The sequence below is a fragment of the Ylistrum balloti genome, unplaced genomic scaffold (assembly GCF_031769215.1).
Source record: "Ylistrum balloti isolate Yb309-2 unplaced genomic scaffold, AGI_CSIRO_Ybal_v1 Utg370590, whole genome shotgun sequence".
NCBI lineage: Eukaryota > Metazoa > Mollusca > Bivalvia > Pectinida > Pectinidae > Ylistrum > Ylistrum balloti.
In genome coordinates this window covers 264,487-284,606 of record NW_026782366.1, presented here as the reverse complement: position 1 = coordinate 284,606, position 20,120 = coordinate 264,487, and the positions used below count along the sequence as shown (strand labels likewise).

The 20,120-nt window shown below is 33.5% G+C and overlaps 1 protein-coding gene across 1 annotated transcript in view; it reads right to left on the bottom strand.

The window, feature by feature from the left end:
- LOC132556770 (LIM and SH3 domain protein F42H10.3-like) overlaps nt 1–20,120 on the bottom strand; it is a 59,327-nt gene that overhangs the window by 9,874 nt on the left and 29,333 nt on the right. The window contains exons 2-9 of the mRNA XM_060221212.1: nt 19,598–19,692; nt 16,678–16,762; nt 11,948–12,052; nt 9,883–9,987; nt 8,157–8,328; nt 6,665–6,835; nt 6,085–6,207; nt 482–574 (exon numbers count right to left, since the gene is read on the bottom strand). Coding sequence (XP_060077195.1) covers nt 482–574; nt 6,085–6,207; nt 6,665–6,835; nt 8,157–8,328; nt 9,883–9,987; nt 11,948–12,052; nt 16,678–16,762; nt 19,598–19,692 — 949 coding nt within the window. The remainder of the gene's footprint in view (nt 1–481; nt 575–6,084; nt 6,208–6,664; nt 6,836–8,156; nt 8,329–9,882; nt 9,988–11,947; nt 12,053–16,677; nt 16,763–19,597; nt 19,693–20,120) is intronic.

Here is a 20,120-nt window from a genome sequence, read left to right as displayed (position 1 = left end):
CATATCCATCATTTACATATCTCTGTAAAACCATGGTATTAGAGATTTGATAATTAAGACCATCCAATGATGTAATTAAGTTCTGGGATATACCTGAAGGACTACATCAAAGTATATATAGTGTACAGCATTTCAACATTAACTGACGAGAATGAAACAATATCAAAGTTGCAGGATTTTTTTATCCAACATTTTTTTAGGATGAGAAATTGATTATACTTTGATCTTTAAAGAGATATTTCACAGAGGAGGGACAACTTCAAGACAAAGGAATTCGTCAAGGTTTTAGGGCAACTTTTAGGATAAGATCTTTCGAGGAGGAATTGCTAAATTTGAAGGCTGAAACACCACATCCGGGTTGACAGACAAAATTGAGATAACATAAAATCAAGGTCACAGGACAATTCTGAGTCCAAGGGATTAAGGGTCTGTTTAGAAAATGTAGATCATATCTGGCATGATCAGGTCTTTCAGGACTTACCAGAGTATTGCCCAGCAATGGAACCATATTTCTCATTTACAGGATCGTAATCAGAAATTGATCCAACTTTTCTGCCATGTGATCCATTTTGAACTGTAAACAAAAATAACCAAACCATAACTCCTACAGTCCAAAATAATAATAAAATACCCAAAACAGGGGGAAATCTGAAAAAAATGGGCAAAAATCATGCATTCAAAAAATCAAAATAGGTTACAGATGGACATTCAAAAACAAACACGACAGAAGAAAACACGAGCAACCAGTCCTACAAATTATATTGCTGAATTATGAGTGTAATGGAGGCATACTGAAGTACATTCACTCAAGAGAATCCACCTACAACTCATTTGATGTTCTTTGAAATCTATAATTCACTAGTAGTTTTTGATGGAAAATCTAGATATGATGATATACTGACCATAATACTGATACATACAGTAGTGTTAAAAAACACAAACAAACATAAATAAATCGAAACAGTTTTAGTTTCACATCTGTAAATTGTGTATTACAAGAATAAAAATGCTGAAGCTGATATTTGAATTTTTCAAAATTCTAAACAATATGAAGCTTTGTTGAAAACAAATCAAATCAACAAAAGAAATTTTGAATGACGAGAAAAAATTTCATTATGAAGTTACAAGAAAGTTTGACTACAAAAAAACTGTGTGAAGTTTAATGGAAGGGAGAGAACCCTAATACTGAAGTTCATGTTTTCATGCTATCAATCATTTCTGAATTCAAAGTGACATTTCTATAAAAAAAAAATCCCAACAAATATTGATTATTTTCAAACCATTTCACAAATCTTGTTTTGAGTGGAAGCTTGTTAATAAATTCATGATTTCTGTGAAATTTCAAATATGTTAATTAGAAATGTCTCTTTGAAAAGCTATAGTTAATCATTGAAATACTTTTTGCAGAGCAATATATACCGACTTATACAATGTCAAGACAATTATTCATATTCAGATCGACATACACAATGTCAAGACAAGATTTACATACAGACAAACACAGTGTCAAGACAAGATTTACATACAAACACAATGTCTTGACAAGATATACATACAAGCACAATGTCACAACAAGATATACATACATATACAACATATATAGAGCATATCAATACCCATACAGTATGCATTCATAGATAACGTAATTCATTGTCATGAACATTTTGTGCAGCAATAAATATTCGCTATAAACATTTAACAAAGCCTATCATAACATTAGCCGTAGAAAGAGAATCAAAATACCATCACAGAAAAACTGTACAGCAGTTGGACAGATTATAGCATGCATTTGATTCTGACTGACCATGACTTGTAACACTACTGTACTGTAACACACACAGGATAGAAACAATACCATGTAACCACTCATGTATTAGGACACAGCATCAGTTACAGGTGCTAGCAAATTTAGAATTGAGCAATTTCTGACCACTTAAAGCCTTACATCGCACACTGTTTGTTTTGTACAGTAGTTACAAGTCGTCTTTTTGTTATTTTTGTTTTTTCCTTATTTATTCATTTTTATTAGTTTTATTTTATATATTTTTTTGTGTGTGTTTTAAATTATGTACTTACTTATTTCCATTGTGCAAAAAAATCTTGCCTATCATCTCCGAATCTTAACTCAAAATAAGAGCAATTATACAATTGTATAACAATGGTTAAAATAAGTACAACATTTATCCAACAACAAGTCTTCAATATGATACATTATAAATCAAAAGAATAAAACATTACAGGAAATATAATATACAAACATTTTCTGTTTATATTTTGTTAAAGTAATATATGTTGTCACCACTACAAACCACCATGGAACATTCTGCAATAAAGGAAGGAAGGTTCCACATATGATATATAGGGGTCTAAGAGGTTATCATGTGTACATATATATATATATAGAGTTTACTTTAATAATGTGTAACTGAAGTGATAAATTGAAGTTAGGCCCATGGCAAGTATATGTACATGTATATGAATGTCAGTTTTAAATAATTATGTTGTGTTACATGAATTCTTCAATATGAATGTGATATTTGAGTAATAAGAGAGAGAAGCTGGAATAGATCACCAAAGATTGAAGCGTTATTTTTTAATTTAATAGTACAGAATTCATCAATACCTGATGAAAATCTTTTCACCAAGCTGTAGCCTAAGCACAACATACACCCACAATTGAGTAATCAGGGTTTCATGTACATTCTACCAATTTTTACTTGAAAACAAATCTTTCCATGTTAGTCCATCCAAGGGATATTGGGTCCATCACCTGATCTTCAATCTAAATCAGTTGTAATCCAACCACTTCTCATTATCAAAAAAATATCCATGCACATGATTTACATTTATGATACAAGTATACTACCATTCATGCCTTTGACATTACTGTTTTTCCTCAAACATCCCTCCAAATGCAAACTTCGAAAATTAGAGTTACCTCCAATCATTTTCTACTTGATAAAATCTTTTGACATCTATTTATATACACTACTGACAATAACACATCATGATTAAACCGGACAATCCTATCTATTGTTTTACTACACAATCAACATCTTGATAACAGGAAACCCTTGTTTTATAATTTTGACCTATTACTACAAATAGAAAAAAGTCTTTGTGCGAAAATCAGACTTAAAGATGAAACACCTTCCAAGTCTTTATGTAACATTCACTTATATGAAAATAGATGGAAAATTCTGATTTTATATTAGGCAACACATTTATCAAACACCTGCTTTAGTAAATATGCAGAGCATATTACAATGAATTTTGCTTTGAAGCATCACCACTTCATTCTTCAAACAAAATATGAAAAAAATTGATATTAGTTGAATGTGTCTACTTTGAAAGAAGAAATTTCAAAATAGACTTTTATAATCGTGTCAGAATTTTACATACAAATAAAATTAAATGAAACTGAAAATGTAAAAGTAAAGAATAGCAGAGTTGCTAAGATGAGTTGAAGCATATAGATCAGTAGCTGTATCCCGTATTACTTACTGCTACTTGATGATCCTGTCGAATAGCGCTGGTGAGAATCTGAGGTTATGACAGAAACGAAGCACTTCTTTGTTAGAACATGACAGTACTAACAACATGCAAATCCGACAAATATCACACAAATTTTCTTTCTAACAAGCTTAGGCTCAGCTCTATCAAAATGCTTCACATGTTTCACATAACTATAACATTCACTTCCTGATGTATTAAAAGAGTTCATATTTACTCTGTGTTATAATTATACAGGAGTTTGTGATGTAACACACTCCTGTCAAGTCTTCCTATTTTGGTAGAAGACAAACATTATTCTTCTGTTTACTTTTACAGCTTGATTCCCTACAACTTGTATTTCATTGGAACTAAGTAAAGGATACGATACACATCAAACATGTACTATTATTTTGCTCAATAAAGGTCATTGTCAGTTTCTAGGCATTTCTATGATTCAAATAAATCTTATTTTGAAAGTCAGCAAACTTTGAGTACAGGCCATGATATAAATGTTTTTACTAACTTGTCAAGGACAGTCTGAAATTCTCTATGCATAATTTCCCCTATTAATTTTTATAACATAAACTTTCATTATTTTAAGAATGTTTGATTTACCAATGAATTATGAGAAAAAGTCTTCTGTTGAAAATATCTGGGAACTAAATCCTTCAAATCGAAGTAAAGATGTAGAAATTAGAGTATGGACTGTCCAATCAAAAGATGTTGTAAAGGGTAACCTGCTGCAAGAATTCGTTATTTGTATGTAAGCTTTTTGTGTTCCCACAAATGAATTTAAGACGTCTGTTACACATGCTGTTTGATTCCTATTAAGCAGACTGCCTTGATCAGCTGTATGTAGTAATACTACTCATGCCAGTTATAAACAAAGTGTTGCCCTTCTCTCTGGCCTTAAAACAGCTAGCTCATCAAGCCACTGGTTACCAACAATGCATACATCTATGTTTCATCTCTAAAACAGTAGTTATTATAAATGATGTAATATTTTCTACTGAATTCAATGAAATAGGCATTCCAGTAGCACACATAGTAGAAAATCACATTAGATGGCCAACAATTTTTAGTATAAACATAAATGAAAAGTCAAGATTGTATACTCTACTGATTCAGTTTATCGAATGAGGGCTCTAGATAAATGTCATTAATTTGTAATTTTACATTTTTTGGTTGATATATTTTTCCAGGGAATAACAATAAAAATCCATACCTCTATTTCCCAGAAATTTAGCTTAATTTGAAATCAAAGTCTATGAAATACTTACACGACATGAAGGCCAATATTAACTATAAAGGTTAAATGGGAAAAAAACAAACTCATCCAAACAAAGGGCAGAACAAACTGCACAAAACAGCAGGTATGGAATTCTATCAAAGATAGCATCTTGTTAAAATCATTTGAAAAAGTAAACTAGTGATTCAATCTTAAGAGGCATGAATGGAACAGGACTTATTGGAAACCTAAAGGTGCAGAGACATGAATGGAACAGGACTTATTGGAAACCTAAAGGTGCAGAGACATGAATGGAACAGGACTTATTGGAAACCTAAAGGTGCAGAGACATGAATGGACAGGACTTATTGGAAACAGGACTTATTGGAAACCTAAAGGTGCAGAGACATGAATGGAACAGGACTTATTGGAAACCTAAAGGTGCAGAGACATGAATGGAACAGGACTTATTGGAAACCTAAAGGTGCAGAGACATGAATGGAACAGGACTTATTGGAAACCTAAAGGTGCAGAGACATGAATGGAACAGGACTTATTGGAAACCTAAAGGTGCAGAGACATGAATGGAACAGGACTTATTGGAAACCTAAAGGTGCAGAGACATGAATGGAACAGGACTTATTGGAAACCTAAAGGTGCAGAGACATGAATGGAACAGGACTTATTGGAAACCTAAAGGTGCAGAGACATGAATGGAACAGGACTTATTGGAAACCTAAAGGTGCAGAGACATGAATGGAACAGGACTTATTGGAAACCTAAAGGTGCAGAGACATGAATGGAACAGGACTTATTGGAAACCTAAAGGTGCAGAGACATGAATGGAACAGGACTTATTGGAAACCTAAAGGTGCAGAGACATGAATGGAACAGGACTTATTGGAAACCTAAAGGTGCAGAGACATGAATGGAACAGGACTTATTGGAAACCTAAAGGTGCAGAGACATGAATGGAACAGGACTTATTGGAAACCTAAAGGTGCAGAGACATGAATGGAACAGGGCTTTTTGGAAACCTAAAGATGCAGAGACATGAATGGAACAGGGCTTTTTGGAAACCTAAAGATGCAATGAAATGCATGGCAATGATAATTCTACCACAAGAAAGTCCTACTAAAACTTTAGGGAAACAGGGATGAATTCAGAAATGTAAAAAATATTATCTGGTTTAACAAGCAGTGAGGATCAGCACAAAAACTTGTGGGATGGATCTGATGTACTAGCAGTCTCACAACGGACTGTATTTTACTTTGTCAGTGTGTTAATACCGACAGAGTAGCCATGCTGGAGTCATCATCACCAACAAGGCAACTCACACAAACCAAGGGCAGATTACTCACCGACCCGAGCGCTTGAAGGTTGCCATACTGTATAAGCGGGGGCGTTACCCCCTTGTTGTTGGGGAGCCCCGCTCCCCGGGTATTGGGGGTTACCCCCCTGGTACGCCATTGGATTCTCATACACTAAATAAGATGTAGTTACTTAATTGACTAGCTGGAGAATCACAACTATAGGACACTACAGAATTTACAATTTGATCTCCTGACTGTTCTATTTACCTATATGGGCAGAAAGGTGAATGTTTATAAGCAACACCTAGAATAAACACTATGGAAACTATAAATAACAGAATCAGAAATCTGGAATGTTGCTGACGTGTGAAAAATGAGAAATATTGGTTTAAAAATATTTCAAAAGTAAGGAAATTTTGCTAAACCAAAAGCTAGAATATTTTTACTGAAATCTACACATTTAGAGAATAAATTAGATAAAACTAGCCTGGGACTAAGCTAACTGTTGATGTTCTACTTAAACTTAATCTTTTAAGGGACATTGACTACTTAAGACTTTTTCAGATCTGGCAATTAAACTTAAACTTGAGACACAGATTGAGCCTGTGTAACAAGGGAAACAACTCACCTACTCCAGTTCGGGAGTCGTACACGGCCGTGCCTTGTGACTGGCGCTGGGAGTATGGTGTTCCCATCTGATTTGCAGTTGGATCGTAGTCACTTATACTCCCAGGCTGGCGTCCACGAGGATCATAGTCACCAGTGCTCCCGGGACGACGTCTACCCTGCCCCTGATTAGCTACAAAGAGGCAAGGAATGCATCGCAGGTTCATGCAAGGGGTCAACATTTAAAATGATGTTAGAACCAAGCCATATTTGTGCATCAAGTAAATTGCTTGCTAAAGATCTGGAAGATTTAATCTCCATATTGTGAATAAAATAAAAAATGAATGTGTGATGTAGAAATAACTCCAAGAACATTTTAGTTATAACAGTTAGACATGTAAAGTAAAAAGTGTGATATCCAGATCTGTAGCCTCTGAAACTATTTGTTAATACATGTATAGTATGTGCAAATTACTCTAAAAACCAATAACCAAAATTCAGTGATCAATATACATTTCTGTGGTTCAAACTAATCCAAAAATTAAATCATAACAATAACGATTATCTCCACCAGCTACTAATTTACATAAACATATTCAACAACATTGAAACAATATACATTTGGGACAAGGGGAGTGACAGCAATGTCTTATATTCTGGGGGTGGTAAAGCCTGAGGTGAGATATAGAGCAATGTCACCAATACTGAAATGCCAAACATTCCAAATACAGTAAATCAAAGAGCAGGGTATTGAAATTTAAAAGCGGACATCTAACTATCATGCCACTGTATAATCCATCATGACAGTGCTCACATAGTCTCATGCATCATATAGCCATATTTCAGTACAGATCCATATTTTATCTACCAAAATTACTTTCTTTTCATAAATTCATAAATATTGCAAATTTACAGATGAACTGATCATTTGGGTTGGGGATAGAATGGGTTTGTTTTTAGTTTCAAGAGCAATAGAAATATGTAACCTGGTGGTAGCAAAATAAGTGTCTTTATAAGAGAGATTCAAAGTTGTGTAAACATAATGACTATTATATTGCTGTGATTAGCCATTTATTTAAAAATACATGACTTATCTTAATTACACACCGGGATACTGAAAGTATACTTACAAACATAACAAATTTATAAAGAGGTCACAATGACCTGTTTTTTTAAGGTGGGTTATTAAGACATAACTTCCGAAGATATCTTTTAAGAGTTTAAAACTTACATATCCTATACAAGATATTATGTCAAATGAAACTCTACTCTCAGAATCAGAAGTAATCAAACATTCTAGTCTTAAGAGAAGAACCAGAAAAATTGAAATGTTCTAAACAAAGATATAGTTTTTTTTAATCAATCCTTACTTGCAAATGTTGAAAGTTGCACCATCAAATTTTGAAAAACTGAATGAAATTTTTTATTGATAGGTAAAGGGGCTGTCTTTAGCTGATATAAAAAGGGATGTATATAGAAGAAAAACATTTTACTTCTCCACTTTGTCACCATACCTTCCTGTTCAACTGGGCGGTTCATTTCCATTTGGTTTCTCTTATGTATGTCTCCATGGTAACTGATGTTGCTGATGGTCTCCATGTTTTTCCGCACACGCTTTGTCTCTGGATCATCAGCAATTGAAATCTTAGCACCTTTTGATTTCTCAAATTCTGCATGATATTTAATCTGCAAGCATGAAGGAATCAGCATTTTGTTAGTTCATTAGGTTAACATTAAGATCTAGTTTCTTCCCATTTCTGTAGAAACAACCCTGTAGATTTATTAACACTATTCCACATCATTCACATATACACTGTATCAGTAGTTATGGATTTTAGAAATAACAGACTGATAGTAGAATGTCTACTGTCCAGCTATGTTCAAGTGATTAAGACAATTCCTTCCTTCTTTAACAATTAGGTTTGGTATTCCTTTTCATTAAAAAAATAATTGAATACTCTCTTTATATGCCCATCAACTCCATTAATTCTAGCACTATACACAAGTCTGAGTTATAATTACAGAACTGTAAAATTCATAATTTGTTTACTACAATAAATCAACTCTTATTATTTAAAAAAAAGTATTTATGTGTTTGATATATCATAATCATGCAAGCTCTCTTATTGATGTGTCAGATGGACCTTGTCTAGGGGAGATGTCATTCATGCTGAAATATATAAATCAATGTAAACAACTGTTGCCCTATGCTTTTTAAGTGACATGCTGTGTTATGACAATAATTTGGACTTATCAGATCAACAGACATTGCTGTACTAATACCTCTGCTCTCATTTACATTGTGATTTTATACCCTCAACTACCGAACAATTAGACATACAGAATTAACTGGTTGAGTGGAATTTCACTAAATTTGGATAAAAACTGTAGAGATGACTAGATAATATTCCTTTGACAGACATAGAAAAGGGGCATAACTCTGTCGGATCAAGTTACAGCTAGAACATTTACCTTTTATTGTGAAAATGATATATGTTTATCAAATCTCAATGAATTCTAGTATTACTCCTGTAAACTAATATGAAGTCTCATCAGAATAATTATCACCTTTTCATTGTGAGTCATGTGTGCATGTTATCTTGAAATTATAATGGATACTGTAGCAGAAGCTGTAATTTTAGCAGCAAATATAGTTTCCAGTTTATTGCATACTTTCCTGAAGTAAAAGATACAGGATAACTGTATACTACAGAACACATTGTCTCCTGGTACTTCATTGTGTTACTCTTTATGGTCAACAATTTTATCATTCTATCTTTAATCTAGAATTTATGTTTATACAAGAGTCATGCAACCACTGTCAGGCAAACATGTAGCTTGCCCTGATACCATATTTACATAAATGTCTCTGTCTTACAAAAATCCCTGAGTACAAACTACTAAAACTCTTCAGTGAATAACAAACAACTTAGTGTGTACCTTTTCAATGCAGAAGAAAATGGAGGAAAACTTATAGAATATTTCTTCAAGGAGGGTGAAAAACAAAACAAAAATTACCACAGAGTCAAACAACCATGGTTACAGTACAAAACACAGGAAGTAGCCTGTGGTGAAGGGGGTTTAGGTTGTTGATGTGATCTATTTTTTAAAGGTTAACAGAATCATTAATGTTCCTTTATTTCCACTTTTGGGATTTTTGGTGGGTAAAAACACAAAAGAAATAAACAAAAATCGTGGGATAAAATTGCCATGCCTATGGGTTACATTAAAGCGTTATACCGTACTGAAATTGTCAGTATTTCGAAAGTGAGTTCTCATTTCAACGGTGTCACATATTTGGTTACACGTTCCACGTTGAGTTGTAAACTCTTTCTGATATTCTACCTGAAAATGATGAAAAACAAAGCGACATGGAACAATGACAAACCTGACTAAAACATAACCTTGGAGATCCATTATACAGTACACATTTCTGCTGTGGGGTAATAAAATTTCATAAGTTCAATTATCTAGCATTTTGTGATCTTCCTTGACCTAAGACAAGAATTGTGATGCCTAACAAACAAAATTTTACATTGTCTTTACCACTTTTTGGTTTTATTGGAAGAAAGTGAATTTCTTCCATATGTACTTTATAAATACCTCAAACCTTTATTGATTGTTGGAATTTAGAAAATGTTCAGCAGTACTTAGATAAACTGAAGTTAAATGCAAGATTCTTTTGCTTACACTTTCTGAATGTTACAACGTGTTATCATCAGGTTTGTCACCTTAAAGCAATTACAACCAAACAATTAAGCATAACACTTATAACCAAAAAAAAAACATCAACCTACAGTGAGACTACAACAAAAAAGACAAAGATTCATGGAATATTCTTACATCACACACAACAAAAACATGAACACAACTGCTTTTAATTTACATGGGACATTCCAACTAAGAATTTTACTATTTCTATTCAATTTTGGTACTGTTAACACTTAATTTGCCAAAACAAAATTGACAAAAGTATGCATATATATAATAACACACAAGTCCTTACACAGTAATAAGGTATGTGATAAACAGAATCTAGACTTTGTTTCCACTTTATAAGAGATCTGTAATGTTTCTGCTTCATATGAGATCCACCAAACTCTACACAAATATTTCACTTGTTTTGGAAATATCATAAGAAATGGCAACACATTAAAGATCTCTAAGAAACCACTTGTCATGCATTTGAAATCAATATAACTGATGTTATGTCACATAACATAGCAAATATTCTCTCAAAGCACATTACATGTTAGTATAGGCAAAAAATCATTTTAATTTCAAATGGACTAAAGATGGGTCATGTCAGCATACACGGCTAAGGTGGTGGTATTTTTACATTCTAAAGGGCAGCAACTCTATGGGAAATTACATAGTAAGGTGTATAACAGAACAAAACCAGGTCAAATTGAACATTATGAATCTATAATGATCAACCAATTCATTACATCAGCAGTTAAAATTCATGGATACAAACTACATGAAAAAGTAATAATACAGAACTTTGTTGTAAAAACTTGAGGTTGTATAATTTAACTGAGAGAAATATTTCAGCTTTTCCTGTACACAGAACACAGAAAGTAAAATGATTACACAGTCAGAAAATCTCATTAACCATTACAACTTTTCATGATATTCCCTGGTGTAAGTACTTAGACTCACAGGAAAATGGACAGAAAGATATTTCTGTGTGATGTTTAGGATTAGTATATCAATTCTACAACTGATATGTGGTGATGGTATGTGAAGTCTGCAGGATACAAGCTGTAGAGTTTATGTCTGATAGTGTCATATGGCAGGTATTGTCATGGAGCTGAGAATAACAGTACCTATTGTCAGGGATGAAACCTGTTAACCACACCCGGGAAAGCTACCGACATTTCTACACCAGGCAGTCACCATATACCTGGTCACAAGTCAAGCATCAGTGATAAATAATGTCACATACATCCGGCAAGGAAAGCATTCAAATTGTTCTAACTCAAATTCAAGGTTAATTCATGCCAAAAACAAATCAACAAAAGGAATGACAATCCTGAAACTAAACCCAAAATAGATCACAATACCAGTCATCTCAATCTTAATCTTAACTCAGAGGTATCTGGGAGTTGGCAAACATTTCAGGAAACTGTAGTAGGAAAATCAACAAAATAGAGTTAAGGAATAAACTTCAAAGTGCTAAATACATTTCTTATAACAAAATACAAGTTGAACTATTCAACAAGGTCAAAGTTCAAGGGTATAGTAGCAAAGGTCATGAGTCAATGTCATTCCGTGTAACAAGACACACAGCATGTCCGATTACCAAGCTAATGTTCTTGGTGTTGTCCCGAACTCTTTTAAGGTCTGGAGTATCCACTACCGGTGTAAATTGGTCCTTCGACATCTCAAAATCTTTGTGATATTGTATCTGTCAGGTAAAATCACATGTATTCACTAATAATGCTTTTATAATGATTTCCAAACATCCCTTCCCTCCTTTCCATCATAGAAAAATGTTGACTGAAACAAATGTATGGACATATTAACTTGATGATATGAAAATTAACATTAAGAACTAAATAAATATTGAAGATGACAATATACTTTTCTTAATCAAAGGCAATAATGATAACCAATTGCTCAGCTGAAGAGATTTATCCATTTTATATTTCTCCATGCCAACCAATGTGTAGAAAAATCACAATATTATCCAATTATATATTTCACATCTGCTTTGTAAATCTGGTGGTGACAAATGACTCTAGACTGTTACATGAAAGTGGAGATCTTGTAACAATGGCCAGAGTGATTTATACACCAGAACATGGTAACCATAGAAATGTGAGCAGTAACTGACCAGAAATACCTATATCAAGTTAAAATACAGTAATCATACAATTGTCATGACACATCAATGAGGTTGTATAGACTAACAATTTTGATATCACATACCAGGGTATAACAGATTGTGTAAACTGTTCTCCCCACTGTAAGTTAGACAAGCTATAATGCAGACTAACTCAAGTTTAAATTTGGAGATAGTCACCAGACTAAGTGTAGAACTATGCTGCAGACTGGTAAAGCTGAAGTTTAGAGCTACATTGCAAGGCCTACTCAAGTCTAAAGCTACACTGCAGATTAACTCTCAAGTCTAAAGCTACACTGCAGACTAATTCTCAAGCCTACAGTTACACTATGGACTAACTCTCAAGTCTAAAGCTACACTGCTGACTAATTCTCAAGTCTAAAACAACACTGTGGACTAATTCTCAAGCCTACAGTTACACTACGGACTAACTCTCAAGTCTAAAGCTACACTGCTGACTAACTCTCAAGTCTAAAGCTACACTGCTGACTAACTCTCAAGTCTAAAGCTACACTGCGGACTAATTCTCAAGTCTAAAACAACACTGCAGACTAATTCTCAAGTCTAAAGCTACACTGCTGACTAACTCTCAAGTCTAAAGCTACACTGCCGACTAATTCTCAAGCCTACAGTTACACTACAGACTAACTCTCAAGTCTAAAGCTACACTGCAGACTAATTCTCAAGCCTACAGTTACACTACGGACTAACTCTCAAGTCTAAAGCTACACTGCTGACTAACTCTCAAGTCTAAAGCTACACTGCCGACTAATTCTCAAGCCTACAGTTACACTACAGACTAACTCTCAAGTCTAAAGCTACACTGCTGACTAACTCTCAAGTCTAAAGCTACACTGCTGACTAACTCTCAAGTCTAAAGCTACACTGCGGACTAATTCTCAAGTCTAAAGCTACACTGAAAAATTCAGTTGAAACTGATAACATTTACAAGCAACAGGTCTTATAAGGATATTGATGCCCATCTACTTAAGATTTTTTCTGATGTCCCAAAACTGGTAAGGTAAAACTGAGGACAAAGCATAACCTATATATGCTATTTGCTAATGATCCATCTAGTACTTTTCAAGATCCAGTGAAAACAAGTTTTAACTTTTATAATTCAAAAATGCTAACGTGAGAGATTGGCAATGTGCAGTTTAATTATCTTGAGACATTACCTTCAAAGGATCTTGAGAAATAGCATTAATTAATGGCCGAATTCAAAATAGAGGCTGGCGACCATCTTAAATGTCTGGTTGAATGAAACTTTTTTAAAAAATGAGGCATTAATCAAGGTCCCATACTTTACAGGAAAATAGTTTTGTGGAGATCCCTTCAGTCATTCTTCAGAAATACAGGTAAAAATACTTAAATCCTAAATGACCACACCCATCAGCTTGAATATCTGATGGAGTTCCAACTCTAACCCTCACTACAGTAAATGTTTACAACATGGATTGATGGACTGACTGACAAGAGAAAAAAGTTATTTGAAAAGCCCATTGATGATGGTAGGCTGAAAAAAGGTCAAAAAGACATTATTATTGGTCCAAGTAAACCAGAATTACTCCACAATTTTTACAAACTGTGTATTAAATGGAATACTATCATGCCAAGTCCATGCATCCTTATAATACTAATTACTGAAAGATCAATACCATTTATGATTCAGCTCCTCATAGGATACTAATATGATATTGTAAAATACTAATGTGATATTTTAAGAAATAACACTAGTGTTACTGAAGGTCTACTTGTTTCGTCCTGTTATGTGTCTGTCATCAGGACAGCAGTACAATGCCTAGAGGTGTGAGAAAAATAATATATACATAATACATAGTGATGGTCCAATTATGTGGTGAAATTGTCCTCCTCTTTCGAGTCAGAATTAAGGAATAAGTCTTGCTGTTGGATGGTATGATACTCTGATGTACTGGACTGGAGAATTAGCAGGTACAATTTTAAAGATCATATCGTCAGTTGATTCAAAGGCGGTGTACAAATTGATTAATTTTGATATTGTAAAGAAAATATGGCCCTTCAATATATTAGGAAATGAACTAAATCTAAATTCTAGCTGCCAAAATTCCATATATAATTCAATTAAAAGAAGTTAAGGATTAAAATTAAATGATGCATTTATCAAATTTTCTTAAAATTACATTCCTTTCATAACTGACTAAGACAAATGACAAAAGATACATTTTTTATATGAAAAATAGCAAATATGATTCACAGTTAAGTTTTGCAAAACAATCATATGTTCTAAAGAAGTCACTGATCTCACTGTAGATATATATAACATTTTTAAGTGTCGCTACAATTCGGAAACTGACAACAGATATCAAAACTTGTGCAATATGATTCACAGGAAACAAGTATCTTTATCTGGTGACTCAGCTCCTATATTCAAGTCATTATAATTTGAGTTCCAATTCAGTGTTAAGAAACAGACGTGATATTTTTCTATTTTACTGAACAGTTATGCATGTACATTTATAGATAAGATTTGTTGCAAGAAGAATATTTTTTTTTCAAATTATCTTTTTGAAAAGCTGAACCATAATGGCATTTGATAGATCAGTCATCCATCATTTAACAGGACTCATGTGAGAGTTATTTCCTCTGCATACTAACAATTAAAACTTACTACAACAACAAAAAGCCGTTGACATCACACAATTACTATGGTAACAAGTTGTAGGTCAAATGTGCCTACATCACACAATTACTATGGTAACAAGTTGTAGGTCAAATATGCCTACAGATTGTGCCTGACAAAACAAAACTGATGACATTTTTGATGACAATGGGTAGGAATATTACATACATTGAAATTCACAGTAAATCACTTAATAGAATAATTGAAACAACATTTTCAGCAGTAAGAGTTACTGCTCCTGATCTCACACAACCTTCCTAATATGAGAAAGTAAATAAATTCACTGAAATTAAGATGCTGGTACGTTTGGAACATTGACAAAAAGTTTCTTTTAGTAATATCAAATATTAATACTTTCAACAACAGAGTGAAATGAAGTGATATTTAATTTTTTTTTTTATTTTACACCATTAACAAGTGAAACTCAACAAGTTTTTAAAATAAACTTCAGTGTTTCCTTCAATATTCATTATAAGTGATTTAGAGTCAATACGGACATAAAAGTAATCGTGCCAAATATGTGTAAATTATACCGAGCTAAGATTTTGGGTATTGAGCAATAGTCGTTTCATGTCGACGGTGTCTGGCACCTGTGTGTATGTGCCTCTGCTGCGCTCGAAATCGCTGTGATACTGAACCTGTAGAGATCGCCAACCAAAGAAAGAATTCCCAAAGTCAAAAAAAAAATTAATTACAAAGCAATTCAGATGTCCTGCTTCATCAGTCCAGTAATTACAACATTACCAATTAAATGTGATCAAGAAAAATTATACATGCATGTGATTTTTTGTTTGTTTTTTGTTTTCCAAACTAGAATTTTAAAAGAGATGAAAGTATCATAGGAATTGTAACTATCAAAAATGTGACTATCAAAAATGTGAAATATGAAGGGCAAATATGTCCTAAAAAATATCCTTTTTTTTCATAATTACAATATCTATTGAATTTAGAAAATAATTATTTAAGGGCATTACGTAATCCTGATCCACATCATAAAGGATTTAATGAAGTTAACGTGATACCTTTACCACTGTGATTTTATAGTGAACTGCACTTCATTTAATGGAAAGAGAAACAAAACTGAATACAAAAAATCTACTACATATCAAAAGCATGAATGAAAATTAGAAAAAAATGAAAAAAACAAAATGAAAAATACAACATGGAACTATCTCTGTTGATCAAAAAACACACCATGCTGTGATTGTGATAATGTATCAAAGGTAAATGTATGTTCAGTTAGTGAAAATATGCATATAGCAATGTCTTAAAGTGTACCAAAAGGGAGATAATTATATAATTTAGATTCCAACAGAAAATTACTCTAAAGAATTTTCAAAATCTGTCTGTTATGAAAAACTCTTCCAGTTTATCCAGTTGACAAATTAGGATTCTTAGACGAATTCCTGAAATAAGAAAACAAAACTTTCTGCCTTCAAATGACCTTTTGACCTTGATTATTTAACAAAGACCCATGAGGTTACTTGACTTATGATACTGATGCCGTATCTGTTTATATACTTACATTACTCTGGATTTTTGTGTTTTCCGCAATTCTTCTGGTCTCTGGAGTGTCTGCCACAACTGTGTGTGTCGTCTTAGGGTAATGCCTATAATGTTGGTTTAAATCAAATTCAAAAGTTAAAAAAGGACTACAGAGACCACGAGAGACAGAAACATGGAAATCTCTCAGCAAGTGAATAAGAAAAAAAGCTCAAGTTAAAATTTCAACCAACTTTCAAAACATTGTCTAAAAAACGTTTGGCTAATTTCTTCCCTGATGCTTTTGTTGAGGTCTTTTTCTAGTGTACCCCACTTCCCTATTTTTTTTTTTTGTTTTTTTTTTAAATTCTTTTTTTGTAAACAGAGCAATAATTTTACTTACTTATACTGAATTTTTTTTATTCATCTTTAGCATGACACTGCAGATAGAAAAAATTCACTGGAATAGATAGCTTTATCTAGCTCATATATATTATAACTGTATGTCTCCTAGATATCATAACATTAAACTATATATGATTCCCTTCCACATCAGCTATATGTTGTCTTCAGATAAAATGTTCTATTTCCTGCTGCTGCATACTTATGACAATGATGTAACAAAACTGTACATCTGGATACACTTGACAGTCACTGAAACTGACTGACAATCCAGACAGCATATGTCGTTTCTCTTTCAGACTATATGAAGGATACATAATTATGAACTACAAAACCACTACAGGTACAGAGTATTTTCTTAACCGAAATAAATTCACATTTGATCTTTACTGCTTTGACATTTTATGATAATTTCACATATTCTTGTTTGTTGCAGAAATGTGTGAACAGCAATACAAGGACTGCCAGTCACAGGTCTTTTTACTCTAATACATTTGGGAGCCCGGCCTAGATCTGTTCAAACATCACAGCTGATCCTGACAGCTATCTTCCTCACAGCTGCTGCCTTTCATGCCTGTCATCATCACAGTACATTGGTGTAGACAGTGTTTAGATTAATGAAATAATTGTTATTATTCCTTATACAGACTTCAATTTTACTATCACATCTAGTAAATCACTATATATATTCTTAAAAAAAACCTTTTTAATCTTTGAAAACCATGAATTCCCCACAACTTTGGGAATGACTCCTTAAAACTTGTGACTCATGAATTCCCCACAACGTTGGGAATGACTCCTGAAAACTTGTGACTCATGAATTCCCCACAACTTTGGGAATGACTCCTTAAAACTTGTGACTCATGAATTCCCCACAACTTTGGGAATGACTCCTTAAAACTTATGACTCATGAATTCCCCACAACGTTGGGAATGACTCCTTAAAACTTGTGACTCATGAATTCCCCACAACGCTGGGAATGACTCCTGAAAACTTATGACTCATGAATTCCCCACAACGTTGGGAATGACTCCTTAAAACTTGTGACTCATGAATTCCCCACAACGTTGGGAATGACTCCTGAAAACTTGTGACTCATGAATTCCCCACAACTTTGGGAATGACTCCTTAAAACTTGTGACTCATGAATTCCCCACAACGTTGGGAATGACTCCTGAAAACTTAATGACTCCTTAAAACTTATGACTCATGAATTCCCCACAACTTTGGGAATGACTCCTTAAAACTTGTGACTCATGAATTCCACACAACATTGGGAATGACTCCTTAAAACTTGTGACTCATGAATTCCACACAACATTGGGAATGACTCCTTAAAACTTGTGACTCATGAATTCCCCACAACGTTGGGAATGACTCCTTAAAACTTGTGACTCTTACCAGGGAGTCCCAAATAGTATGAGCTTCAAGCCAACTTTGATTTTGAGTGTGTTACACCTTCTAATATTAAATAACACACTTTACACTATACAGAAATCAGGTTCAAATGTTGAAGCCTCTTGAACTTAGGCATAATAAAAATATTAATATGTAATACAACACAGAAACAGAACAACATTTAAAAGTACTTGAGAAGGATGAAAAAATTAAGTGGTTTTTTTTTGTACTGCCATTGTGTACAGATTGAAGTAATATATAAGGGAGAAATTTGACCCTGAATATCCTGTTGTGTAACAAGTACTGATATTGTTGGTTCTTGGTTGTCCTATTAGTTACTGGGCGGTGAAGATATTTTGATGTACTATAACGTAAACAACACAGTCTGCCTCCAACTATTATTACCCATCCATCATATGTTTCCTTTAAACAATACCTACCCAACCCAAATTACTTCCCAAGTCAAGTTTATCATTTCTAAAGTATGATAGACAACCTTATCAACAATGACATTCTACCATTCTTAGAAACCATTTTCTTCTAATTATAATCTACCTCTTTACCAGATATATCCTGTTAAACACCTTGAAAAGTCATTTTTTTCAGTCCTCCACTGCCAGACAAATCTCTGGTATATCTTGTAAATAGCCACTCAGTGGCTATACTTTTGTCTATATTGGTTCAGAAGGTGGTTCACAGCCAAATGGCCATAACTTTCTTTGTTAATGCAAAAGAACCAATTTACACTACTTAAGGTAGTTCACAATGAAAGGGCCACAAGCCCAATTAAAGTGGTTCACAGCCAAAGGGCCATAACTCTGTTTGCGGATATTTACAGCCCATGGGCCATAATTCGGTTTACGATGGGTTACAAGTGCTGATTTTAAATGACAAGGTTTCAAGAATTGTAGCTGAAGAAGTACATGAGATATGTGTCCTAGACAATCTGAAGCACATCTGGTGAGGTAGATGCAAACAAAAAAGGCAATTTCAGGAAGAAAATACTAATGCAGATATATGATCCTAACTTTGATCAAGACTTTTAAGTATTTACCTTACTCCTGACTAAGGTGCCTGATGATCATCTAACAAACATCATTTCTGGTAAATCCAACACCCAGCTTTTACTTGAAATGAATCATACCAGTTTGATTATACTTACGCATTGCAGTAAGGCAATTTGTTATATCCTTTATAATTCTTCATGTTAAGTGTCATCTCGCACACCTGACACCGGAAACATCCCTTGTGCCATACCTGAAAACATAAAATAATGACTTTCGTAAAAAGTTGTTCTATATTCAAAAACAGAAAACATTTTAAGATTAATATCCATAAGTTCAATGAAAGTCCCAATCTTTATTTATCAGGCAAAGACATATGCCTTGGAAATTGCAAAATTCAATCCTAGTATCAGAGTTCTTGAAAACATTGACATCATTAATACCTCTTTTTCTCATCTAACTGTAGCCATTTGCATGTTGTACCTACACAGTACTGCCAGCAATTAACAAGTACATGATATCCATTGTACTTTCTAAAACATTTCACTTACTCAGGAACTAAAGGTATAAATTGTATGGTTTTAACAGGCCAATAAACATCCATTTATATTACAATGGTTTTACTTTTAAGTTTTCAGTTATCAAACAACACCACCAAATACTAATTATAAGTCATTTCAT